Source organism: Anser anser, assembly GCF_964211835.1.
Source record: "Anser anser genome assembly, chromosome: 14".
NCBI lineage: Eukaryota > Metazoa > Chordata > Aves > Anseriformes > Anatidae > Anser > Anser anser.
In genome coordinates this window covers 9284986-9309943 of record NC_139735.1, presented here as the reverse complement: position 1 = coordinate 9309943, position 24958 = coordinate 9284986, and the positions used below count along the sequence as shown (strand labels likewise).

General features: G+C 66.1%; 2 protein-coding genes across 8 annotated transcripts in view; both read right to left on the bottom strand.

Annotated features, from left to right (window-relative positions):
* NSD1 (nuclear receptor binding SET domain protein 1) overlaps nt 1-9890 on the bottom strand; it is a 62943-nt gene extending 53053 nt beyond the window's left edge. The window contains exons 1-2 of one of the 6 annotated variants that reach the window (XM_083798533.1): nt 9786-9890; nt 7732-8450 (exon numbers count right to left, since the gene is read on the bottom strand). In XM_083798533.1, the coding sequence (XP_083654659.1) occupies nt 7732-8430 (699 nt within the window). In that variant the 5' untranslated portion in view covers nt 8431-8450; nt 9786-9890. Of the gene's footprint in view, nt 1-4678; nt 7633-7731; nt 8451-8672; nt 8824-9293; nt 9417-9579; nt 9710-9785 lie in introns of those variants that run through there. The other 5 variants (XM_083798535.1, XM_083798532.1, XM_083798534.1 and 2 more) reach the window with 5 other exon arrangements.
* Nucleotides 9891-15129: 5239 nt separating this feature from the next.
* Nucleotides 15130-21425, bottom strand: FGFR4 (fibroblast growth factor receptor 4). 2 transcript variants are annotated; one of them, XM_083798567.1, is made up of 18 exons: nt 21223-21425; nt 20687-20780; nt 19462-19731; nt 19280-19369; nt 19026-19192; nt 18806-18929; nt 18345-18535; nt 18103-18241; nt 17809-18002; nt 17490-17635; nt 17264-17385; nt 17046-17156; nt 16712-16902; nt 16388-16510; nt 16233-16303; nt 15898-16035; nt 15724-15829; nt 15130-15643 (listed from the first exon to the last, which is right to left on the bottom strand). In XM_083798567.1, the coding sequence occupies exons 2-18, from the start codon at nt 20766-20768 to the stop codon at nt 15497-15499; spliced, it is 2412 nt and encodes an 803-aa protein (XP_083654693.1). In that variant the 5' UTR covers nt 20769-20780; nt 21223-21425; the 3' UTR covers nt 15130-15496. The 2 variants fall into 2 exon arrangements, with proteins under 2 accessions (XP_083654693.1, XP_083654692.1); XM_083798566.1 differs by having other exon boundaries at nt 19026-19369; nt 21223-21356.
* Between the last annotated feature and the right edge of the window lie 3533 nt (nt 21426-24958).

The following is a 24958-nucleotide window of genomic DNA, read 5'->3' as shown; positions in this document are numbered from 1 at the left end:
CCTTCGTGCATTAGGCAACAGGCAGGTTACTATATTTCCACTAACAGTGGGAGCGTATTAATTAACGTCATTAATACGCTCTTGCTAAACAAAATGAGCGTGGAAGCTTCAAGGAGGACTCGGGACCAGAGCCTCGCTGGGTGCTCAGCAGCAAGTGCCCTGACGGAGCTGGGAAAAGCTGGAGATTGTCAGTGTCCTGAGACACCACTGTGCAAGGAACTATTCTCCATTTAGTTTTTTAAAAAAACATTCTTTAACGAGTACATAACACTGTGTTGGGTTGCTCTCTACAGCTCAACTCTGCAAAAAAAAAAAACAATTCTGCACGCTTAGAACTGAAATGCTGGTCCCCAGCACAGGTCTTCCAACAGGTGCCTGAAAGCTAACAGGAATTACTCTGTTTTATTACCAATAAAACTGTTTGTTTTTCCTCAAGACCAGAGCAGTGTCAATGTGTGTTCACGACCGTCTGACACCACCTGTAACCCGCAGGACAAGCTCCCTGTGAGAACCAACGCCAACAAAGCCCTGCTCGGGGACCAGGAGCTGCCTCCCAGGGCAAACACCCCAACTGCTGGCGGCCTGGGGAGCACGGGGGGGCCTGGAAGGAGCCCCCATGACCACAGGCCGACTGCCTGCTCCCACACCTCCTGGCACCGGCCGTGCCCCCAGGAGTGCCACCTGCCCTGTGGCACCACGCACACGGAAGCGGTGCCCACCCCATGGCACTAAAAGGTCCTGCCACTCACCTGCGGGGCACACACAGCTCTGTCGCTGTCGAGGCCACAACCAGAGCCTGGAGAAGCTGTGGTCAAATCAGCACGGAGCTGATGCTCAGGCTGTGCTCGAGATGCAAGTGAAAGCCTCCTGGCCAGGGCAGCTCACCCGCAACTGCTGGGAAGGAGATGGCACACCAGGACTTCGCTCCTCATTATTTTTGCCATACTTCCTAACGATGTGGGTGAGGTAAAGCTTGATGCAATCTTAAGGGCAACCGCAGGAAGTCAACATGTCAGCTTTAGTGGATGCTTTCCCATCTCTCAAGGGAAGCACAGCACTGGGGTTACTCCTGGACTCACCAGTGCTTTAGGACACACACGAGCACTGCGCACCGAGAAGCCTCACCTCCGTGGGACATCCAGCCGCTGCTGCAGAACCCCTGTGGGCAGCCACAGAGAAACAGCTTCCTAATTCGGTAAAAACAACGAGCAGAGAGGCACCGGCCTCTGCCTCCAGCGCACGGCAGCACCTTTCACCCTGCCCCACTGGGAACCTGGCGGTCAGGGCCCCGTGATGCAGCACGCCAAAAAGCCCCAACACATCTTGGAATGGCACCACCACACCTCGTAGCTTCCGACCCAGACCAGCAACCAGGGCACCGCGTGCATTTACGGCTCCCGGTAAATATTTCACCGGGGCACGGCGCAGCTCTCACTGAGCGCCCAGCAGCCACGTGGCCCCTCTCACGTTTTGCTCGGCACCAAATTCAGTGCCGCGTCGAACACTCACAATGGGTTCTGCTGCTCAGCCGCCAGCACGCTCGCGTCCGCAGAAAAATACTGCCATGCCACGAAACTGCATAAAAGAAAGCGAGGCTATTGTTGGTAGGTCTGAGTTCTCCATACAAGAGTCTGCACCTGGGAAGTGTTCAGGGGTGGACAAATCAATGGAGGTTGAAAACTGCTGCTCTAATTCAAAGCAGACTCCTTACAGACCTTTTCCACCCATTAACTTGGAAATCCTGGCAATGCCTTCACCACCATAAAGGATTTAACTCCCATTTTAGTAAGCAAAGACTGCACTGCGCAGCACAGATGGCTCCGTGCAGACAGAACAAAACATATGTCATTTTTTCCTGGTATCAGAAGTGACATTAACTTGGTATTTATTTTTGAAAAATTCTTCCAGGACATGCCCCCCCCGGATTTTGAGTTTCGTTCTACGTGTGTTTCTAGTCCCTGCGACCTCCCAAATGCAAGAGTAACTGACTTAAAAAGAAGAAAAAAAAAGAAAGTGACTATGCATGAAAAGTTGTCAATCACGGACAAGAAAAACAGAACGTGTTCCTTAGAATATGCAACGAAAGTTAATCACCACCCAAAACACTAATTTTTGAGTTAATAATGTCTTTTTAAGATGCACTGTCTCAGTAATAATTCAGAAAATATCCCTTCTTTTCTTGGGGCTTAAGTGGCTTATTATGATCACATTCAGAGTTGACATCTCTTCAGTGAGCTACAGATTTGTTCAGTTAACACGGGGAAATTAAAAAACTAATCATCTTTACACACTGCACAGTTTAACCCCACTTCTGGAAGTAGGAAGCACCGAGGTCTACAGAAGCTGCTGTACAAGCACGAGGCGATCATCAAATCCGTGGCTCCAAGCACAACAGAAATATTTTGCCCTGGGGTCAAGAGCTGCCGTAACAGAACCAAACCGAGCCACCACCGCTAGTTTCAGCAAGGGTTTAGACGAACAGAGCTAGCATCATCACGCCCCGACAACAAAAAACCTTACAAAAAGAGTTCAAGGTCTGGGAGACACAATTCTCTAAAAGTCACCAGCAAGTAAATACAAAAAGGAGGCAGCACGTGCTCTGAAAAGCACCCGAGAAAGGCAGTGCTGCTGCTGCTGGACATCTCCGCAGAGCGGCAGGGATGCACCACGTACACCACGCTCTGTACAGGCCAGAACTGAGCTGCCACCCGGCCAGGGTGAAGTCTACGCTCCTCCGGCAACAACCTAACCAACAACTGAAGACTCGACTAAGTTTTGACTAATTATTTGTGGCTATGTGTATTAACCAGGACATTGCCTGAACAGAATCTCTCTTAGCTAAGTTTTTTTTTTCTTTTTTAATAATTTAGAAAGCAGAAGTGAGAGAGGCTTTTGACATTTTATTCTGCGAAACCACACCTTCAAGTATCCAAAATACCTCCGTTCTTGCTATTTGACACAGCTTTAGAGATCTGCACGGCCCCGTAAGATCAGGGGAGGCATCTATCACCCAAGCTGCACATCGCACTACAGGTAGCCAGACCATCTGTATTGCTACAGAAGCCAGGTTATTTTCAGTAACACCGCACACACAAACAGAACCTAATATTAGATTAGAAAACAGACACAAACGAAACAAAAAGAGCCATCACGGCCACATACTGGAATAAGTACTCCCCAGGCTCCCTGCACAGGGGAGCTCTGGCTCGAGGGACGGGTCCCGGAGCAGCACTTACTGAACCACGCCGCTCCTCTCGCCTCAGGTGCACGCCTGCTGCCCCAGCATTTCCACCGCCACCTACTCCACCACCACACACGGGCCAGGCAGTGCTCTCACACCCGGGAAGCTAAGCCATTAAAAACCTCAGAATTTATGGTCAAGCCCTGAGAGAGTCCAGGGCAGTGCCCTAGCACGGAAACATCCCCCCACCTTCTTCTGGATGCCCACCATGGCTGAAGTCCTTTGTGCCCAAGTTTCAAAACACGAAGGCACTTCTAAATGACAGAACCAGCCACTTCACACCCAGGGGACGCCAGCCAGCTCCGCAGCCAGGTGAGATCCAGCTACGTGCTTTCTGAGAAGAAATAAATCCTTCCCAGCAGCGCAGGCTCGGTGGCAGAGGGGTGCGTGAAGCCAGACACACAGGGACAGCGCTGCAGCGAGAACCTGGCCTCTCCAGCTGCAGACAAGGCTCGCAGGAGGTACAGCCAGCCAAACTGGATCGATTTCCCCACTAGGAAGATGTCAACTGCCCAAGGAAATTTACGTTCCCTGCTCGAACTACTGCAGTGCCTCTTCTATCTCAGGGATCTGCCATTACCAGCAGTTACGTGTACCACAAAGCAACAGAGCGTAGTAGGAGATGCCTTCAGAAATGTTTACAGGAACAGCAAGCATCACGTGGCGTGGGTTCCTTCACTCCTAGCGAAGGGAGAAATGGCACTAGAGAAGCCTGTCAATAAAGGAGAACCTCAGTAACTCTCATATACAGGGACACAAACACTTTGTAACAAGAGTACTTTCCCACAGCTGCAACAAAAGTCTCAAGTTTATTATGGATTAATTCCAGGCTTAAAGAGATGACTTTGCTAGCCTTCAGTACTTCAAACATCTTCTGCGTGTGCGGTTCTGGTAAAACCAACCCCCAGCGGCCCTACGCACATACCCTACTCATTTCATGCATGCCCTACTCGCTTCGTGCATCCAGTCACTGGAAGCAGCCAACTTCAGTAATGAACGACCTGGCTCCTGATTTCCATGGGCCTCATTTCCTCGCTTCTAATACAAGAACATCACACTCCCACAGAGTGGAACGGGACAACACCACCACCGGTATGCGAACGACAAGCAACACCAAGCGAGTTCCCCTCTCCAAGCTCCGAACATCCCGCAGCCTGAAGTCACCAGGGTCTTGGGGAAAAACAGCTTGTGAACGCATAACCCAAGCCTGCGCGTTGCATAACGTATATATATGCACAAGAGCAGCACAAGCGTACTTAAAGCCAAGAACTCTCAGCTTTCAAGTGCTCAGCTCGGCGAACCAAACGGCTCCGACATACTTTGTGGGTAGCAATTAAAAAATCAGCAACTGGCAAAGCGAAAGCAAAGTAATATGGTACCAAACTTAGCTAAAAATGCACTACTCCAGCACGAGAACCGTGCCAGGAGCAAGCCCACCTGCTCCAGTACCGCAGCGAGAGTCCACGCAGGACGGGCAGCGCTCAGGGCTCCGTTCCGTGGCTGCACGCCCCCTCCCCAGCAGGCAGGGCCTGGGTCCCGGTCCCCGTCCAGCCCCACGCAAGGCTGTCACAGGACCCCTGCCACTCGCGAAGGCCAAAGAAATGCTAAAGACAAGTTCCCGTCAAGCTGATAAAGAACACAAATTTTTAAAAAAAGTCCACCGTTTCAATTTGAATGGCTCTGATCCAACATTAACACCACGTTCAGAATGAAGCCCGCCATCAGCTGCCAGCAGTCACTGCATTGTCACTTCTGGAGCAGAAACAATAGCCCCAATAACGGCCGCTGCGATTTGTTTCCCTCCAGCACAAAACCTGGCAGTAGCTGCTGAGAGCTGGGAGGAGAGTTTCAGCAACCCTTAACTAAGATTAAGGTGGCAGTTAAAACAACTTCAGAATATGCACATCCCACTTTACACCTGAATGCTACCGGAGCAACCTGTCCCCTGCCTGCTGCCACCCCAGAGCAACCAGAGGCCAGGGCCATTAACAACTCCGTGCAAAACAATACCTGCCTGCCACCCCGCCTGCCCAGAGGCACTGCCTGCATGCTGGCCTTTGCATCCCACTAAAGGCCGAGCCAACTGCTGTCCCTTCTGCTGGAAGCACCCTTGACATTTTGGAAATGAGCCTTTTCAAAGCTCCTAACGATCCAGCCAAAGCCAAAAGCTTGCAAGGGTCTGATGGGCAGCTGAATGTCAGCGCACAGAGGGCTGAGATGCATGCACGCTTTTCTCCTGGCAAAACAGGGAGCGAAGAAGCATACACTCAGAGCCCTTAGCTTCGCAAATAAAAGCTCAAAGTCCTGCTGTAAAGTGAAGGAGACCCATGTCGGGCTGGGTAAATGGGATTATCTGAAAGAGTAGCCCAGCTATGACAAGTCACCCTAAAAATAGCAATGCAGAGCTCCTGTTTTTTTTTTATTTTGTTGTTAGGTTTTGTTTGTTTTTTTCAAGTTTTAGCAGGCTCTCAAAGACAGCTGACTCGAGTTACGCAAATACAAATGAGACAGGAATTAAATGTCCACATGAATGGGGTTCTTAGGACAAGCCTCGTTATTCCAAGCTGCTATGTCATGTTCAACAATTAAGAGATTTAACCATCTCGTTGGTAACCTGGCACAGACAGAAATCTCTACCGCTTCCCATCCCGTGAACAGCAGAGCTAAAATGGGTGAACGCTGGCACAACCTGCACGGCCTTATCAACAGAAGAATGCAAGGCTCAAGGAGAGAAGGATCCCAAGCTGTCTACAGTACGCTTTCTTTTTATGCCTTTTTTTTCCCCTGAACGCAGTTGTGTTTTAAAGTCAGCAGAACAACTCAGTGAGGTTAATGTCATACTATGGCAGACAGGATGGCAGCTTCACTGAAAAGTCAGCCCTTCATTGCATATTCAAATAGCAGGCTCAATCACTAAAAGTGTTCTCACTGCACAAAGCTGCAGCTCTGCGGTGCACGTAGTAAAGCCACCGATAGTACAAGCAAGTGTTGTGAAAGTACCTCTGCGAGCTTCTGTTTACAACGTGAGACCCTCCCACAACCGCATCACTGAGCACATGGCTGCTGAGATCCCTGCTTTACTCTCAAAACCAAGGCTGAGTTTACGTACAGACCTCACGCTGACAGCAGCCCCCTCACCCCGGAGCACCGAAGGTGGGGTCTCCACAAGGAGACAATTCTCCCAAAGGAACACGCGGAAGGATCCGTGATCCAGAGCTGAGCCTGGCGGCGCCTTAAACAAACTCAGGCGCTTTCAGCACCGCGCTGCGATCAGCCCTTCTATGGGCACTCGCTGACAAGCGGTCCCGCATCTCCCACGGCACACGGCAGAAACGCACAGGTTCCCAAATGAACACAAGTGAAAGCAAGCGGGTTTTTTTCCCCCAAACGCTGCATGCACCAGTAGCATCTGCCTGGCATCAGCGGCTATACTGCAATGAGAAAGAGCGAAACAGTTTCAGAGGTCAGCGTTGTCACGAGAGTTAATGTCCACACCTCACCACCAAATAATACTTAAAAGCCAGAGTAGGAAAACTTCAGTTCACACAAACATTTTAAAAATACTCGGGGAAAATATTCAAGATCTCCAAGAACTTAAATATATTTAAAAGGTATGTATGTATAAATAACGAACCTCAACTTGATGATGAACCTCAACTCAATGATGAAACCATTCAAAAGTTATGCTTGCATTCAAAAATGAGTTGTACAAACGCGTCATGTGCATCTAACCACTATCGGTGCTCTAAGGCTTGGACCAGCTTTGCTCATTAAACACATCTGAAAGCCAACTAATGGAATTTGTGAGCGCAGGGTGAAATTAGAAAGAACCAAAAAAAGCCTGCCCGAATAACGGGCAAGGTTTCCCAAGTGAGATCGGAGAGGCCGTGACACAGCCCCTCCCTAGCAATCGGGAAAGTCTCGCAGCTTGGGCAACTTACGCTAACCCAAACAAAGAGAGCGGTCTGACAGAGCTTTTTTTTAAAAAAAAAAAAAAAAAAAAGGAGATGCTAAGAGAGGAGAAAGGTCTGCTCCTGCCCTTGTCATCATTAAGTGCACCAGAAAACAAGCTGCTAATGGGGACGGAAAAAAACCCCAAACCTCTGGCACAACTTTGCGAGCATCCTGCTCCTGCGAAGGCATGATGTCAGTCAAGGGGCAAATACCGAGAGGTGTCGGCGGGGACGGCCTCAGAGCCCCGCGACAAAGGCGCCGCCGTCCCCGGGGCGAGTGACAGCGCTGCTACCCGGGGCACGGCCCGGGCCCGGCGGCCCCGAGCGGCGGCGGCTCCGGTGTCAAAACTGTCCCCTCGGCAAGATGGCTGCCAGCAGGCAGCCCGGCGATGTCAGCTGCCAGCCGCGGGACCGCGCCGGCCCCTCCGCGCCGGCGGCCGCAAAATGGAGCCCCGGCTTCCCCCCCCCCCCCCGCCTACCCCCTTCCCCCGTTCTTCTTCTCCTTCTTCTTCTCCCACCCCCCCCCCCGGTGCTTACGAGCTGCAGGGCCGCCGTGGCGGAAGGCTCCGGTTTGTCCCCCCCGCCGGCCGGCGCGGCGGGGCCGCCGTCCAGCAGCGGCAGCTCGGCTCGCTGCAGGCGGGGCGGCGGCTCCGGGCTGCCGGGGCCCCGCTGCGGCCCGGCGCGGCCGTGGCTCTGCTCCGCCGCGGCCCGCTCCCGGGAACCGGCGGCGGCCTCCTCGTCTTCGTCCTCCTCTTCGTCGTCGTCGTCGTCCTCCTCCTCCTCGTCGTCCTCCTCCTCCTCCGGCGTCTCGGCGCCTTCCTCGTCCTCCTCCTCCTCCTCGTCCTCCTCCTCCTCGTCCTCCCCGTCCCGGAGGAGCAGCGGGAAGGCCGGGGGGGCCCCGTCGGCCGCCGGGCTGGGTCCGTCGGCGCCGCCCGGCGGGTCCCCGGGGCCGCGGGGGGGCGGCGAGCCGGGGTCGGGCAGGGCCTCAGCGCCGTCGGCGGCGCCGCCGAGGTACTCGGCGTTGATCATGGAGGCCAGGTCCTGCAGCCGGCGCAGCGGGATGTAGCAGGACGACGGGTCCTGGCCGTACACGGGCTTGGCGGCCGCCAGCTGCATGGCGGGCGGCTCGGGGCCGCGGCCCTCGCCGAACGGGCCGCCCTTGGCCTCGGCGGCCGCCAGCGAGGTGCCGAAGGGGACGAGGCAGCTGCGGCGGCTCACTTCGCAGGCCTGCTCCATGCCGGGCGGCGGGCATCCACCTGCGGGCACAGCACAATGGGGTCAGCCCGGCCGCCGACACAAAATGGCAGCCGCGCCCGGGGCCCGCTCCGCTCCGCTCGGCGGGCAGGCGGCGGGCAGGCGGCCGCCCGGCCTCCGCCGCGCTAGGCCCAGGCTCGAGGCCCGCCGCCCGGCTCGGCCCGGCTCGGCCCGGCCCTTCTCGCTCCGCCGCCCGCCCGGCCGAAGCGCCGGGCAGCGCTCACCTGCGGCCGCCGCGGCCGGCTCGCCGCCTGCCCCCGCTGCGGGCCGATCGGGAGGAGACGCGCCGACCCGGCCCGGCCAGGCCCCGCCAGCGCCGCTCCGCCGCCTCCCTCCTCCTCCTCCTCCTCCTCCTCCTCCTCCTCCACCACCACCTCCCTCCCCCGCATGCGCGCTCCCGACGCCGCCGCCATCCCGCCGGCGCGCGCCCCGCGCGCGCGCCCGCTCCTGGGGGGGGTGCGGCGGCGGCCAATCAGCGCGCGCCCGCGCGCGCCCCCCCCTCCCGTACCCCCCCTCCCTTCCCCCGTGCCCCCCCCCCTCCCCCCAGCCCGGACCCCCCCCCCCCATCTGCCCCCCCCCCCGGTCTGGGGCTGGGGGAGGGGAGGGGGCGCTCAGTGCTGCCCCCCCCCGGCCCGCCCCGTGCCAGCGGCCGCCCGCCCGGCCCCGCTCCCACCTGCGGCCCGGCCCGGCACGGCCCGGCACGGCCCCGCGCACATGGCGGCCCCCGGCCGGCCCCGCGCCCTCGCCTCCATCTTAGGTGGCGGCGGGCACCGGGCGGCCCCGGGCCGGGCCGGGCCGGGATGGGGCTGTACGGCCCGGCACCGGGCGGCACGGCCGTGCCTCACCTGCGGGCCGCGCTCCCCCGGTACCCCCCGGGCCCGGCGGGGCCGGCCGCGGGCCTGCGGGGAGCGGCGGCGGCGGAGCGGGCGCCAACAAAATGGAGGCGGCCGGGCCCTGCGGCCCCGACCCCGGCAGCCCGCCCCTCCGCGGGGCGGCCGCACACCGGGCCGGGGGCCGCGGGGCGCCGCCGCCGCCGCCGCCTTCCCCCGCCGGGCCCCGCTATTGTCCGCCGCGCCCCGCCGCCCGCCCGCCCGCCCGCCGCCTCCCCCCCCGGCCCCACCGGGCGCGTACCGGGCCTCGCCCCGCCGGGAGGCCGCGGCCTTGGCGGCGGGGCCGTCCCCGGCCGGCTCCGCGATGCCGGGCGGGCAGCGCCGCTCCCTCGCTCCCCGCCGCCCTCCGAGCGCCGCCACCGAGCGCCGCGCCCCCCCCGGTCCCCGCACACCCCCCCCCCCCCACCCCGGGGCGGGCAGCGGCGGCGGCGGCGGCTCCGTCGCTACCTCCAGATGCCGGGGCCGGGGTCTCCGCCACCACGAGCGGCGAGGAGCGGGGCCGGGCGCCGCGCCACGCCACGCCACGCCGCCGCCGCACCGGCACGGCTGGGCAGGCACGGGGCGGGGGGGGGGCGGCGGCGGCCCGGCGGGGGGCAGCGGCCCGGCGGGGGGCAGCGCGGGGATGGGGCACCGGGGCGGTGCTGCCCGGGCCGCGCTGGGGGCAGGGCCCGGCCGCCCCCCCGGGGTGCCGGGAGGGAGGCTGGGTGCCGCGGGGGGGCCGCGGCGCCCTCCCGGCCGGCCGGGGCCGTTCGGGGTTTCTTTCCCCGAGGGTGCCCCGGGGACACCGGCAGCCTCCGGGCACGCTCGCTGCCCGGCCTCGCTCCGCGCTGGGCTGAGGTGCGGCCACCCCTGGTGCGAATAACGCCCTGGTGCACGTAACGCCCCGCTGCAAGGCACGGCGCCCCGCTGCAAATAGTGCAGTGCCGCAAGTAAACCACAGCAAACGAACGCTGACCCGCAGCGCTGGCATGGCGGCAGGATGCGGCCCAGCCTCGCGCCCGGCCTCCCGCCCGGCCTCCTCCCTGCCCACGCTCGCTGCTGGCCCTTGGGCACGTGGTTCCCTCCACAGCGCCCGTGTCCCGGCGGGCACTGTCCCGCAGCAGCCGCCCCGTCCCCATCGGTGCCACACCGAGGCCCCCAGCCCGGTGTCCCCACTTTGGCATGTCACCGCCGTGGCGAGGCCGCGGCGCTGGGTCTCGCTCCAGCACACCCACGGAGGGTGGAGTGACTTGGCAGGAAGCGCCACGGCCGGAGGCTCGGCTTGTGGTTGTTTGTACCGCCGAGGTCCCGCCGTGGGGCTTGGCCGGCCTCGGCGCTGCGTGGGAGCGGGCCCCGCGCCGTGCCCGGTGCTGTGCGGACACCCAGCCCGTGCCGGCGGGGCAGTGCCGCGCTGCAGGGAGCGATCCCGTGCCGCCAGGCTCCCTCGGGGCGGCCCAGCCCGCGGCAGCCGCACCCTCGGCACGCGGGGCCCTGGGAGCCGACTTTCCCTCCTTCCTGCTCAGACCTGTCACGTGTGTTTCCGTCCCGAAATAAAGCAGGCGGTTTTATTTAGAACCCCCCCGGGGGCGGGCAGGGCTCGGCGCGGGATGAGAGCACACGGAGCAGCTCGTGGCCCCACAGCCTTCCCTAGCACCGGGGCGCCCAGCGAGCGAGGGCTGCCGTGGTGCGGGGACAAGGTCGAGGAGCGTCCCCACAAAACGGGGGCCGCCTGCAGGCCCCCGGCCATCACCAGCTCCTCTCACACTGGTTATAGCATTGGTTGGCTGGGGAAGAGCGGGGTCTGCGGGCAGGGCGCCTCACGGCCCGGCATCCTCCCTGTGCCCCCCACGTGCCTGAGCCACGTGCTGGGGGCTGAGCTCACGGCCACGCAGCGCGGCCACCACCTCGCCCCACGGGACGCTGGTGGGCAGGGGCTGAAACCCTCGGGCAGTATTGCCCAAGTGGCTGGGGGCACGTCCCCAGCCCCCCACCCACAATCCCAGCACCCCCGAACAGCCCTCCCGATCCGTCCCCACAGCCGTGGGGCTGCCGCCGCAGTGGGGAGCGAGGACGCCATGCGTTGATCCTGCTCCCGCCGTGCCGCCACCCCCGCAGCAAGGCCCCCTCCCGGCTCCTCTCTTCCAGCCGTGGAGCCAGCAAATGGCACCGGGGCCGCGGTGCTGCCGCCCGGATGTGTGGCGCAGGGGCCGCGGCCGCGCGGGGCTTTGTCTGCGGCCCGGCGGGGAGCGTGGCGAGGCCTCCCCGGTACGGCCTCCCCGGTGGGGCCTCCCCGGTGGGGCCTCCCCGGTGGGGCCTCCCCGGTGGCCGGCTTCACCCGCTCGGCTTCCCGCACCGCCGCCAAGGCCAAGCGGCCCTTGGGAGCAGGCGGCCGAGCCGCGGCTGCCCGATCCCAGGGGGATGCCTGGAGAGGCTCCTGCGGAGGACGGCGGGGTGGGATGGAGGCCGGGGGACGCAGGGCCTCGGGGAGCAGCGCGGGGCCCAGCACAAAGGGCCGGGGCTGCGGGGCTGGCGCATGACCGGCGAGCGTGGGCGAAAGGGTTAAGGCGCTGCGGCGGGCAGGCGGAGGGCTGGCCCGGCCGGGGGAGGAAGGAAGCAGAGGAGGAGAGGAGAGGGGAGAGGAGAGGGGCGCATCCTGCCCGGAGGCCCCTTTCCCCCGTGGGGAAGAAGCTCGGGAAACCGCCGGGGATGGAAGCGGGGCCGCGGGCTGGGCGCAGCCCCGTTGCGTGCCGGCGGCACCGCGCTGGCAGGCGGGCAGAGCCGCACGCATCTGCCGCTCGCCGGGCGCTGTGCCCAGCCCTGCGGCCCCAAAACCTTGGCTGGGGTGACCCCAGGAGATTGGGGGGGGGGGGGGAGCAAGACCCCCAGAACCAGGTGCAGGGCACAGGGGGACAGGGACCCATGCAGAGGACTGGGGTGGGGTGCACAGGATAGTGCCCCCCCCCCATAGGCTAAGGCATGGCGACGGGGGCTCCAGTTCAATGCCCCCATTGAGCCGGGGGGCACAGCCCGTGGGGGTGCCCCAACACATGGGTTTGCTCTGGGGCATTTCCCCCCCCCCCCCCCCCAGCCTTCAGGTGCTGCCACCCCTGTCGGAGCCCGGTGTGGGTGGCAAACCACGTCCCAAGCCCCCCGCCCGTCCTTCCAGCCGGGTTCGTCCCGGTCCCAGGACCCGGGGGGGTGCGGGCGGGGTGGGGGGGGGGGGGCTCCCGGCGCTGCCCGCCCGGTGCGGAGCTGCCGCGGCCGGCCAGGAGATGGGGCTCGCAGCCCGGCTTCCCCGCACCGGCACCGGCACCGGCCCGGGCAGCGCAGCGGGACGGGGGGGCACGGGTGGGGGCGTTGGGGGGGGCACGGTGCTCGCGTGGGCGTGGGAGGGAGCGAGCGGGGGCTCGGGGGGCGCCGAGGGGGGGGCTCGGGTGCGTGCGGGTGGCCGGGGGGGCAGCAGCCGCCTGCCTTCGGCTCTCCACGGGAAGCGGCCGTCCCGCGTGGGGCCCCGTGGGGCCCTGCCCCTGCCCCCCCCGGGGGGCTCTGCCCTTCCCCTCCGCTGCCCGGCGGTGCCCAGAGGGCAGGGGACAGGGGGGCACGGGAATGGGGGGGGGGGGGCCCAACCCCAGCCGCGGGGCAGAGGCTATCTGCATCCCACAAAAGCCAGATTCTCCCCCAAGATAAAATCCCAGCGCTTTTGTTCAGGGGAAAAAAAAGGCGAGGGCACCTCCCGGCCCTCCAACAGGCGGTCGTTAAGGGAAGGCGTCTCCAGCGAGGGGCTGGAATGAGGAACTGGGGCCGCTGCTCCTGCCCCGGGGCTCGCCCCCACACCGCCCCACGGCCACCGGTGCGGGGAGGGGGCCGAGAGGGACCCCAAGACCCCCGGGGACCCGCAGGAGGCGGCTCAGCCCCGGCAGGCTCCGGCCCCGCACCGCGGCTGGGGGATGGCGTGTGGGAACGGTGCCTCAGGAAACCAGCGGGATTTACTGGGCTACACGCTAAATCCCCCTCACAAAAGGGGCCTGTTCGTGGGGACAGGATGCCGGTGGCTCAGCCACACTTGTTTGGCCAGCAGAGCCTGGCGGATTAAGGACAATTGGTTCAGCCCTGACAGAAAACACCAGGAATGTTAAACAATAAAACCGCCCCCAGTTGTTGCGGGGCTGCGGGATGCCCCGGGATGCCTCCACTGCCCTGTGCCCCGGCACAGCCCCGTGCTCCTGCCCCAGTCCTGCTGCTGAGCCCGCTCTGCTCCACCGGCACCATGACGGGATGCTCGGGTGTCCAGGGACAGGGCAGCCCCAGGCAGAATGGACACAGTGCCGGGCACCACTAGGACCCCAAAAGCATTGCTGGTGGCCCCAAAAGCATCTCTGGGTGGCTGGTGGCATGAATGCACGAGCTGCAAAGATGCACACTCACCTTGTGAGCTCAGTGAGCGGGAAGGAAGCGAGGCCCCGTGGGGTTGCACCCACACCCTGCTGCCCCCATCTCACCCCAAGTCCTGGGCACAGGGGGTGCAAGGTCCCCCCGCGTGCCATTAGGGATCGATGAATCCCCCTCCCCACCGTCCTTTTGCAAATCGGCCACTGCTCCATTTTCCAGGGAAGCGCCAAGGAAGCAAATCCCCTGCACAGCCCCGTCCCCAGGCACCCACGGGTCCGGGTTTACCCAGGGCTGGCTCCCCCGTGGCCGTGGGGTGTGGGGCAGCCAGCCCGGGCAGTTTGCCCTCCGGCGTGTGAATGCCCCATTCAGGGCTGTGATAAATGCATTGGTTCTGGCACATTAGCAGACAGCTGGGATCCTTCGCCGGGTAGGGAGGCAGCGGGGACGGGGCAGGTTTCACACCTGCTGGTGGTCTGCAGGCCCCGGGGGGGCTCTGCCCAGGGGAGAGGAGGAACAGGGCCCCTGGGTGAGGGGCTGGGAGCGGTGCAGGCCTGCTTCAGGGCTGGAATCCTCCTGGCAGCACTGCTGGGGCTGCACGACAGGAGGGGACCCTAGGACAGCTCTACAAGCAGGTACGGGGCAGGGCAGGCTCTGCCCCACAGGAGCTTGCCCAAAGGTGGCTGCACCCTACTGCAAGCAGGGGTGAGATGAAGGGACCGCTTTCCATCTGCGCTGAGCCCCCAGCTCCCGCCCCACACATCCCCATTGCTCCCCAAGAGCCACCTTGCAGGCTGGGGGGGCTGCGCCCCGCCGCTGGAGCTGCGCCTGCAGCTGGGAGCTGGGGAAGGAAACCAGATCCCGGGGCTAACGGCCCTGCAAAGCCCAGCCCTTGCCGGAGCGGAGGAGACGAGGTGAAACCCTAGACCCAGGGAGCAGGCTGGCAGGAGGGGGTGAGACAGCTGCAGCCCCCGCTCCCTGCAGAGCCGAGCTGGGTGCTGCGGGGCAAAGCAGGCACCAGAAAGCAGGGCCTGGGGCTGAAGCCCCCAAACCTCGCTCGCAGGGGCGCTGGGGTTAGGAGAAGGCAGCGCAGAGCCTGTAACTCACTTTTATCTGGTGTCCTGGGGCTGGCCCAGGTGGGGAGGGGGGGTCCCCAGCGTGCCGGGCCGGGGGCTCTTTCCCAGCCTGGGAGCCGGCAGCAGTTGGTGGATCAGTTTCAGGGCGATGCTGGTAGCGGAGTTCACGGTGGCTTAGCGCAACAGTGGCTAATGGGGAACAGATGCAACAGTGCTTTGTGCCGGAGCGGGGCTGGAGGCACAGGAGTGGGGACGCCGCTTCCTGCACCTGTGGCACTGCCCCCCGGCAGCGCGCGTCCTCCCCCGGCCCTCCTCGCCCCTGGGAGCAGCCCAGAAACTGCACCAGGGTCTATTCCAAAAAAATAATTTATCAGGTCGATATTTCACGTACATAAATATTCATCTCTATGGCTATGTACAGAGGCAGGCAGCGGGGCTCCCGCCAGGAGACACTTCCACCGAAACACTGGACACAGCCCGGCTCCCCGGGGGCACCGCGGGGCAGTGCCCCCCCTGCCCCCCCACCAGGCAGAGGCTCGCTCAGCCCTGCATTGCTGGGACCCGACCAGGACTGAAGGGCTTTGTGCAGAAACGGGGGGGGGGAAAAAGAGCCCAGTCCCCGGGGAGGGGGCCACCCCCTGCGCTGCTCACGCTGGGTGCGGCAGGGAACGGCCCTGCCTGGATCCGCTCCGCGGCATCGCCCTGCCCTGCCCGCCCTTAAGTCCTCACGCTGGGGTAGGTGAAGAGGCAGGGAGCGAGCGGCAGCGGGTCGTGGGTGAAGACGGAGTCGTCCGAGGAGCAGGTGCTGGTGGTGTCCTCGCAGGAGGGCGAGTACTGCTCGAAGGGCATGGAGAGGTCCAGGTACTGCAGGGGAGACACCGTGCCGTCAGCGCCCGCCCCGCCGCCACCCCCCCGCCACGCACACCATCCTCATCATCACCCACCTCCTCCGAGACGGCCGCCAGGATCTTGTCCAGCCCCTCCACCAGCTGCTTGAAGGTGGGGCGCTGCGAGGGCACGGCGTGCCAGCACTCCCGCATCAGCATGTACCTGGGGGCCGGGCCGCGTTAGGGGGGGGCACCGCTGGCCCTGCCCGCCCCCCCCCGGCCGCTACTCACAGCTCGTGGGTGCAGTTGGACGGCCGGTCCATGCGGTGCCCCTCCTTCAGCAGCTTGAAGAGCTCCTCCACGGGGATGCCGGGGTAGGGAGAGCCGCCCAGGGTGAAGATCTCCCACATCAGAATCCCGAAGGACCACCTGGGATCACACGTGGCAAGGGGGCTCGGACACGTCCCTGCACCCTGCCCCAGCAGGAGGGGTCTGGCTGCCACCAGGCTGGTGCCAGCCCCCCGGAGCACCCCTGTCCTACGGATGGGGACCCTCCAGCACACACACGGCCCCACGGTGCTGCCTCAGCCCACACCTCGTGGCAGCCCTCGGGCCCCAGGACTCACACGTCGCTCTGGTGGGTGTAGACGCGGTCAAACAGAGCCTCTGGTGCCATCCACTTCACGGGCAGGCGGCCCTGCAGGAGCAAACCCTCTGCTGAGCTGGGGTCCCGGCCTCCCAGCCCTCGCTCTGCCCCTCGCTCTGGCCCCCCCATGCTCACGTTGCTGGTTTTCTTGTAGTAGTCGATGTCGTGGACGTCCCTGGCCAAGCCGAAGTCGGCGATTTTCATCACGCTCTCTGCTGTGACCAGCACGTTGCGGGCAGCCAGATCGCGGTGGATGCACTGCCAGGAGGGAAGCGGCGCCCGCAGGAGACGTGAGAGGGCAGCTGCAGCTCAGCGCGCTCCCTCGGCACACCCTGACCCCACTATGGCACCTCGAGGTGCCACCAGCCCCCCCCATGGCACCATCATCCCCAGGGCTGGGGGCTTCATCCCTCCCGCCCCGCTCTTTTCGGCACCCCGCGCGGGCTGCGCCAGCCCTACCCGCTTGGACTCCAGGTACTCCATGCCGCGGGCCACCTGGTAGACGCAGGACACCAGGTCCTTGAAGGAGAGCTGCTCCTCAGGCAGCGCCGTGATGTCGAAGGTGTAGTCGGGCGTGGGAGGGCGCCGGGCGCGGAGGTACTCGCGCAGGTTGCCCTTGGCTGCGAACTCCACAATCACGTACAGCGGCCCTGCAAAGGGCGAACGCTCCGCTCAGCCCTCGTGTCCCTGCCCCGCCGCCCCCCAGCCCCGTCCTGCCCCCAGCACCCTTCCTGCCACTGCCCCCTGCGGCCCCCGCACCCCGCGCCCAGCCTTCCCCAGGGCCCCCCCTCACCGTCCTGCGTGCAGACGCCCAGGAGGTTGATGATGTTTTTGTGCTTGTCCATGAGCTTCATCATCTCCATCTCGGAGATGAGGTCGGCCAGGTCCTTGTCGGTGGCGTTGTCTGGGGACAGGGGGCTGTGTCACTGCGCCAGCCGCCGTGGTGCCGCAGCCCGGCACCGCCACAGCCCCCGTGCCCGGGAGGCTGCAGGGGAACCTCCCCCTCCTTACCTTTGAGCATCTTCACAGCCACGGTGACGGCTCTGTCCGGCCGCTCCCTGTCGATGCCGTACGCCTCTGCCCGCACCACCTGGCCGAAGCAGCCTTCTCCCAGGGGCTTGCCCAGCACCAGCCTGGCAGGGAGAGGCAGAGCTGTGAGCTGGATCCAGGGGCAGCGCAGAGCTGCAGCGCTGGCACCGCCAGCCCCAGCCCTCCCCAGCGCCGCACGGCTCCGTACTTGTCCCGGGGGAACTCCCACTTGGAGTCGAGGGGCAGGTCCAGCTCCACGACCCCCGCCAGCATGGGGGCACAGCTGGAGGAGAGGCGAGTGACGCGCATCAGGGACGTGCTGGACTTCCCAGAGGAGCTGGAGTCCAGGGAGAACTGTAGAGAGAGCGCGGGAGACCTCAGCCGCCCGGCCTCGTGCCTGGGCCGATGGCACCAAGGGCAGGGCTCATGCCGAGGCTGTCAGGAGGGTAAGGTGTGACAGGGGCAGGTGGCACCAGCAGAGCCAGTCGGCCACCAACGTCCCCCCAGGGCTCCAGCTCGGCCCTCACCTGCCGGATGAGCGGGAATTTGGAGAGCTTGTGGACTGCCATGGGCTCCAGGGGCTGCTTGCTCGACTGCGTCTGCATCCGGCACAGCACCACGATGATGACGGCCATGGCCACGGCCAGCGAGCCCGACGTGTAGATGATGATGTCCGTGTACTTGGCCTCGGGGGCCTCGGCCTCCCGCACCAGCTCCTCTTCTGGAGGGAGAGGAGGCGTCAGCCTGCAGTCCCTGCAACACCCAGGGCCGCCCCCAGCCCCGACCAGCCTCACGGTGCTCCCCGACCCCCCCCGCCCTACCTGGGAGCACGGTGAGCCAGGCCGACTGGTAGGAGAGGCCGATGGAGTTCCCCGCCAGGCAGGTGTACTCGCCCGCGTCCTCCATGGAGACGTTGCGCAGGTACAGCACCTCCACCTCCGAGCTGTTGATATCCGCGGTCTGCCGGCAGAGCCAAGGACCGTGAGCATCCCCCCACGGGGACAATCTGCGCGCTCCCCGTCACCCCTCCGGGGGGGGAGCACCGGGGGGTCCCGGCCGCTACCTTGAGCACTTGCACGTAGGGCACCCCGTCGGGGCCGTAGCTGCTGCCGTTCACCTCGATGTGCTTCAGCCACTGGATGTGGGGCTGGGCGTCGCTGTAGACCTTGCAGAAGAACTCCACGTCGCTGCCCACCAGGGCGGTGGTGTTGGCGGGGAGCCCTGCCTGCAGGATGGGCCGGTGCGGGGACCTCTCTGCACCCGGGACAGCAGAGCAGCATCACCCGCGTGGCCCGCGGCACCCGCAGAGGGGTCACACCGCTGCCTCCCCACCCTCCGTGAACCCCCAGGGACCCATGGTGACCCCAGCTGGTGCCTCGTCCCCACGTCTCTCGGGTGCAAGGGATGCTCAGGCAGAGAGGAGCTGAGCACGGGCTCCTCCACCCCATTCCCCCAAGCCTGTCCCCGCTCCCAGGCACTATGCGAGCGGAGACCCGGGAGCAGCGCCGCCAGCAGAGCCCTCACCCAGCACGTCCAGCAGGTAGCTGTAGCGGATGCTCCCAAACCTGTTCTCCACCAGGCAGGTGTAGTTGCCGCGGTCGGAGGGCACCACGCTCTCCATGACCAGGCTCCAGTGCTGGTGCCGGAGCTGCAGCGGGGAGGAGAGGCGGGGGGAGGAACGGGGTCAGCTCAACAGAGCCGCTGCTGAGCGGGATGCCAGGAGCAGGGGGAATGGGGACCTTACCCGGATGCCCCCGATGCGGTGCTCCCCCCGGAACTCGCGCCCGTTCTTGAACCAGCGGATGCTGGGGCTGGGGCTGCCCGAGGCCGGGCAGCGAAACTTGACGGTGTTCCCCGCGGGGACGGCGTACAGCTTCTTGTCCATCCGGTGCGGGTGGGTCCAGTACGGCGCTGGGGGCAGACGTGGCGTGCCGTGGGACGGGGCGCGCGGCACAGCGCCAGGCAGCCCAGCTCGGCCCTGCCCAGGGCAGCACTCACCTCTGTGCACGTAGACGGGCTCCTCGCTGCGGTCTCCGTGGGGACCGTCCCCATCGCTGTCTTCGTCGTCATCGCCCGACGCCAGCGAGTCTGCGAGGGGAGGCAGGTTGTGAGGGATGTCCCCGTCTGCAGGACCAGGGAAGCGGGGGCGCGCTCCCCCCGGCGCTGCCCTGGGCTCTCACCCACGACGGAGATGGTGAAGTTGCGCAGGATCTCCCCAGTGCCCCGTGCCCGGCACACGTAGAGCCCCGAGTCCTCATAGGCGACCTCAGAGATCTCCAACAAGCTCTGCTGGAGATGGACGCGGCCCCCCGGGACTAGTGGCCTGGATTCTTTGTACCAGACCACGCTGGCACCGCTGTGGTTGGCGTCGCAGTACAGCTTCAGCACATTGCCTGGGTCCAGCAGGAGATGTTCCTCCTCCGACTCCAGCAAGGGACTCTCAAACAGCTCTGCAGCCCAGGAGAGACGCACTGAGCGCCAGGCACGGTGCTCTCCCCCCCGACAGCACGGCCCCGCCACGCACCCGCCCGGCGCACGGAGCACACGGCACGATGTGGCCCGGTGCCCGGCTGCGGACACGGGCGAGGGCTGGACTCTGCCCTCGGGCACGGGGACGAGGCTTCCCCAGCGGCTGCCTGGCACTGGCGTGTCCCTGTCCAAGGCCACACAATGCCAAACTCCTTTTGGAGGGGCCACTCCTGCGGGCGCAGGGTGCCCGAGCCCATCCTGCTGTGCTGGGAACGGGAAGGGAACGGGTGCCCTCAACATCAAACCCTCCTGGCCACCCTCCCCACAGGGCTGCTGGAAAAGCCAGCACCAAAGAATTATTCTGTTCTGTTCTGGTCTGCCTGGAGCAGACCGCAGTACAGACAGCCCTTGCTGTCCCAGCACAGCGTTGGAGCGGCGATACAGGGACCCGAAGCGGAGGAGATGCCAGGACCCAAAGCCCCGCAGCTCCGAGCACGGCAGCCCCGCAGCCCCTGCCTGCGTGTCCCGTGCAACGTCCCCGAGCCCCGAGCGCTGCGGCTGTCAGCACACGTGTGCACATCCAGAGCGGGAACGACCCAACCGCCCAGCATCGCCTGACCGCTGCTGCACCAACCCCGGCCACGCCACTGGGCTGCCCGCACGCCGTGGGCCTTGGGGACCGAGCCAACACCGAGCCAACACGCAAAGACCACCGAAAGCAGCCTCACCACCCCAGAAACCCCCCAGCGTGGCCGCAGATCCCACCCCAGCCGCGCTGGGTGCAAGGTGCCTCCCAGCCACCCGCTCTCGCACCCAGTCAAGCCCACCACCGGCGGGCAGCACGGGGGTCTCGGCGGGGTGCCGGAGCCAAAGACGCCACCCCAACCCCGAAGCCCCCTCTCCCGAGCCCCGAGTCCCCCCCCTCCGGCCCCGTACCTGTCTCCATCGCCCCACGGCGGGAGGCGGCGGGCCGAGCCGCCAGCAGCAGCCCGGCCAGGACGTGCCAGAGCGGCCGCATCTTGCCGGCCTCCTGCAAGGCACCGGCAGCGCGGTCAGGGGGCTGCGCGCCCCCGGGGGGAGCCGGGCCGCGCCCGGACCCGGTGAGGGACGGGCCGGGCCGGGACCGGAGGGCTGCGCGGAGCCCCGACGGCACGGCGCGACGGACCGGGGCAGCGCCAGTCCCCGCGACCGCAGGGACCTTGCGGGGGTTTGGGGACCTGGGAGGGGATTGGGAAAAAGGGGGGGGGCTGCCCGTAGCCTTAACCCGAGGGGGGGGACGAGGAGGGGACGGCAGGAGCGGGGGGCGCGGGGAGAGGTCCCGGGCTCGGCGCCCCGCGGATGGGGCGGCGGGGAGGGATGGGGGTCGGGGAAGGGATGGGGGCGGCGGGGAGGGATTGGGGGGGGGGTCGCGGGAGGGATGGGGGCGGCGGGGAGGGATTGGGGGGGGTCGCGGGAGGGGGTCGCGGCGTTACCGGCGGTGAGCGGCTCCCTCGGCGGAGCCGCCCGCGCGGTGCGGGGAGGACCCGGGCAAAGTCCGCCGCCGGCGCCTCCGGGGCCGTGCCGGGCCGGGCCGTGCGGAGCCGTGCCGGGCTCAGCGCCCCGTCCCCATGGCGGCCCCCGGCCTGGAGCTGGCTCCGCCGCCGCCTTGGCCGCGCTCTGCCGCCGCCGCGGGCGCGGGCACTTTGTAGGGCGGCGCTCGGGTTACACCGCGCCGCGGGCGGCCCCGACCCCGCCCCGCCCCCGGGACCGAGCCCGGGACCGAGCCCGAGCCGTGCCCGAGCGTTGCCGGGCGCCGTTCCCGGCAGCGGGGCAGCGCACCCGCGGGCTAATTGGTGCCGCCGCAATTAGCCGCCGCCTTATCGCTGCCGGGGCCATAAAGCGGCCGTGCGTGACCCCCATTAGGAGCCCATAAGGCCCCGTCGTAAAAACACCGCGGGGCTGCGAGCCGGGGCCCGGGCGGCCCTAATCCGGCCCATAAACACCTCCCGGACCCCCCCGGGGGGACCCCGGGCACCGCGAGCGACCCCCGGCCGCCTCCTCCATCCCCTGCCGGTAACGGGGACCCGGTCCCCGGTCCCCAGAGCCCTCCCGCAGCCGCAGGCTGGCTGCGGGCTTCGCAGCTCGGTGTGGGGCTGCGCTGCCCCGAGCCCCGTGCCGCTGTGAGCGGGGCACGGCCACCCCCGTCCCCCCCCATCCCCCCCCCCCGTCACCCCCACCCCACGGGGCCACGAGGCCAGGGCACGGCTCCGGCGCATGAGAACAGCGAGCGCGGCACGAGGCGGTGTCACACGAGGGCTGCGCGGTGCCACGGTCACCCGCGGTGTCACCCACCCCGCGCTGCCCCCCACCCGGGGCGCTGCCCCCACCCCGGGGCGCAGAGGAGCACGGAGCAGCCCCCGCGGCCCCCGGCAGCTGTTCGGCGCGGTGCATTCCTGCCGGCACGCGGAGCGGACGGGAACATCGATTTCACGGGGCAGCAGCCGCCTCCGCAGAGCTCGCGGCGTGCCGGAAACACGGAAAAAATGTTGGGTTCAGCTCGATTCGAACCGAAACCACATCTAGACTGGGAGGACAGGGAAATCCTCGGCGAAGCGGAGCCGGCAGTGCCAGGCAGCCCAGCTCGGGGCAGGTCTGGGTGCTGGGGTGCGGAGGGGCTGGGGGGCAGCAGATCCCAGCGGATGGATGCACAAAACCCTGGAGCCCCAGGGGAGATCGGGGCGAGCGTGGGAAGGGATCATTCCCAGTGCTGGGAATGCTGGAGGAGAGCTGGGAGCCCACGGGACCCAGAGCCTGGGATGGGCACAGAGACCCTAAACCCCATCCAGGTCCCTGCAGTGGGGACAGAGCAGGGCGGGCAGATAGGAGCAGGACGAGGGGACCCGCGCTGGCAGCTCGCCCCGTGCCGTGCTGGGCATCCCCGCAGAGACCGGGTGGGGGGGGCACGGGCTGCGGGCGGCAGGGAGCTGCTCCCCTCCCTGCTGTGGGGCTGGGGGCTCGGGCTGCCTCGCTTGATTTATAACAGCAACTGAAGGCAAACAAAAAGCCCTTCACGGCAGCACGGCCCACCGCCTGCCGCCCGCCTCCGGCAGCACCGCCACGGCCTCCGCCACGCCAGCAGCTCAACAAGGGGGGATTGTGCCAGCGCTGGCTCCCCGTGCCATGGGGGCAGCCCTGCCCCTGCACCCCCCTTTGCTCCCCGGGCTGCTCCCGTCAGCCGCAGCACCGCAAGGGGTGCGTGTCCCCCTGGGCACCGCGCTGCAGAGAGCTGGACACGGCAGGGTGACCGGGGAGGGGGTGCCCATAGGTGGGTGGTGGGCACGGTACAGATGGGGCAGGGGGACCCGCTCTGCCCCAAACCCGACCCAGGAGAGGTGATATTTGCTGTTTGCGTGCACCGAGCCGGACCCATGGCCTCGCTCGTGTGCGGGGCCCCGCGGCAGCGAGCACGCACGAGGGGCTGGGCGCAGGGGGCTCCATCCTCCCACCCCTGCCCCTTCCTCCAGGCAGTAAATCATCCCTGCTCCCCTCATGAAAGGCCCGTGTATGCGCTGCCGGCGCAGGGAGCCTGCCTGGTGCCAACAATATTGCTCTTGGAAGGCAGCCGGGGCTGCGGGAACACAGCCGCCCCTTGTGCCTGGCCCCAGCGCTCGCCGCCGTTCCTGCTGCGGTCGCACCTGCGGCCAGCATGAGCGCGCGCGGCCGGTGGCTCCTGGGGGGGCCGGAGCCCGGGGGGCTCTTTCCTCCTGGAAGTTTCTCTTGGCTTCTCCTGAACGGCCGTTGTTTGGGGCGCAGGCTCCCCAGGCCCAGCACCCCGTATGCGCATGGGGTCGGGACGCCGAGGGAGCGGGGCCGTGCGGGCACGCGGCGGGCGCACGCCAGCCCCAGGCCATCCCGGTGCGAAGGCTCCCGGCTCCCTCCTGCCCCGCTGCCCCTGGCACACGGCAGCCTTACGGCCACAACCCGCAGCCTCTTATCAGCCGAGCCGGGCGGGGCGCTCCGGCGGGGCCAGGTCCTGCTCCAGCCTTGCCAGGAGCCACCTCGCTGCTGCTGGCCACGCGCAAGGCACGGCGATGTGGGACGTCGGGTCCCAGCCCCGCAGCCTGCCCTGCGGAGCCGGGGCCAGGACAGGAGCTCAGCCTCCGTGCCCAGCCCGGCCGCATCCCTCCGCTCCCCCACATCCCCCTGCCCACCCCGCAGCAGGAGCCGAGCACGGTCCCGCTGGGATCCTGCTGATCCTTATCTCCCCCAGGGAGGGACTGATGGAGCAACCCAGCCCGGTTAAGGTTTAACCAGGCAGAACTTGGCAAACATGAACCCGCTGCTCCCTTTGGGGAGGTGAGAACACGGGGCCCGGCGCGGGGGCTGCCGGTGAGGGACGCGGTGCCCCAGGTGAGCCCCCGGCGTGGCACAGCAGCACCCACAGCATCGGGCACTGTGCCCCTGCCGGGGTGAGCAGGGATCACGCTGCAGCACAGCGAGATGCCCATCCCGGGGTGCAGCCGTGCCAGGCACAGGGGTGGGGTACGTGGGCCGGGATGGGCGCTGCTCCCCTGCAGCACGTTGCAGACCCCCCGGGCACCAGGCTGGGAGCCACTGCCCATCCACGGGCTGAGCAAACCAGGCCTCCAGGGCCCACGGGGGGGCTCTTCCCGCCAGCTCTGCCCCCCGTGAGGCACTGGATGCTCATCCCATGAGCAACACGGCCACGGCGGGGTGCCGCGAGGCAGAAGCAGGGCCACCCCCACGATCCCAGCCCCTAATGGCAAGCAGGCGCCCGGCCCTGCCTCCACATCTGCACCTGATTTACTTGCTGGAGACAGCGGGGCCACAAGGGAGGGCAGCGGTTAGGGCTGCAGACGGGGGGCTGCGTTCCCCCCCCCCCCGGTGAGGGGGGACCGGGGTTCCAGCCCCACGCGCTGTGCCGGGGGACGAGGCGGCTGCGCAGACCCACAGGCTCCAAGGAGCTGGCTCGGGCACAGGCGGGGGACGGCGGCGCTTCCGCGGGGATGTGGCTGGGGTGGCTCCGTGCCCCGCGCCTGCCTGCCAGCACGGAAGGCGCTTGGGCTCGGCCCGTGGCGTGCAGCCGGAGCCCCGGCATGGCCAGGTGCTGCCCGCAGGGGCCCCAGGGTGGGAGGCACGCTGGCAGCAGCAGTGGTGCGGGGGCACGGCCGCGCTCTGGGCTCAGCTTCCCCCGGCGCACAGAGCGCT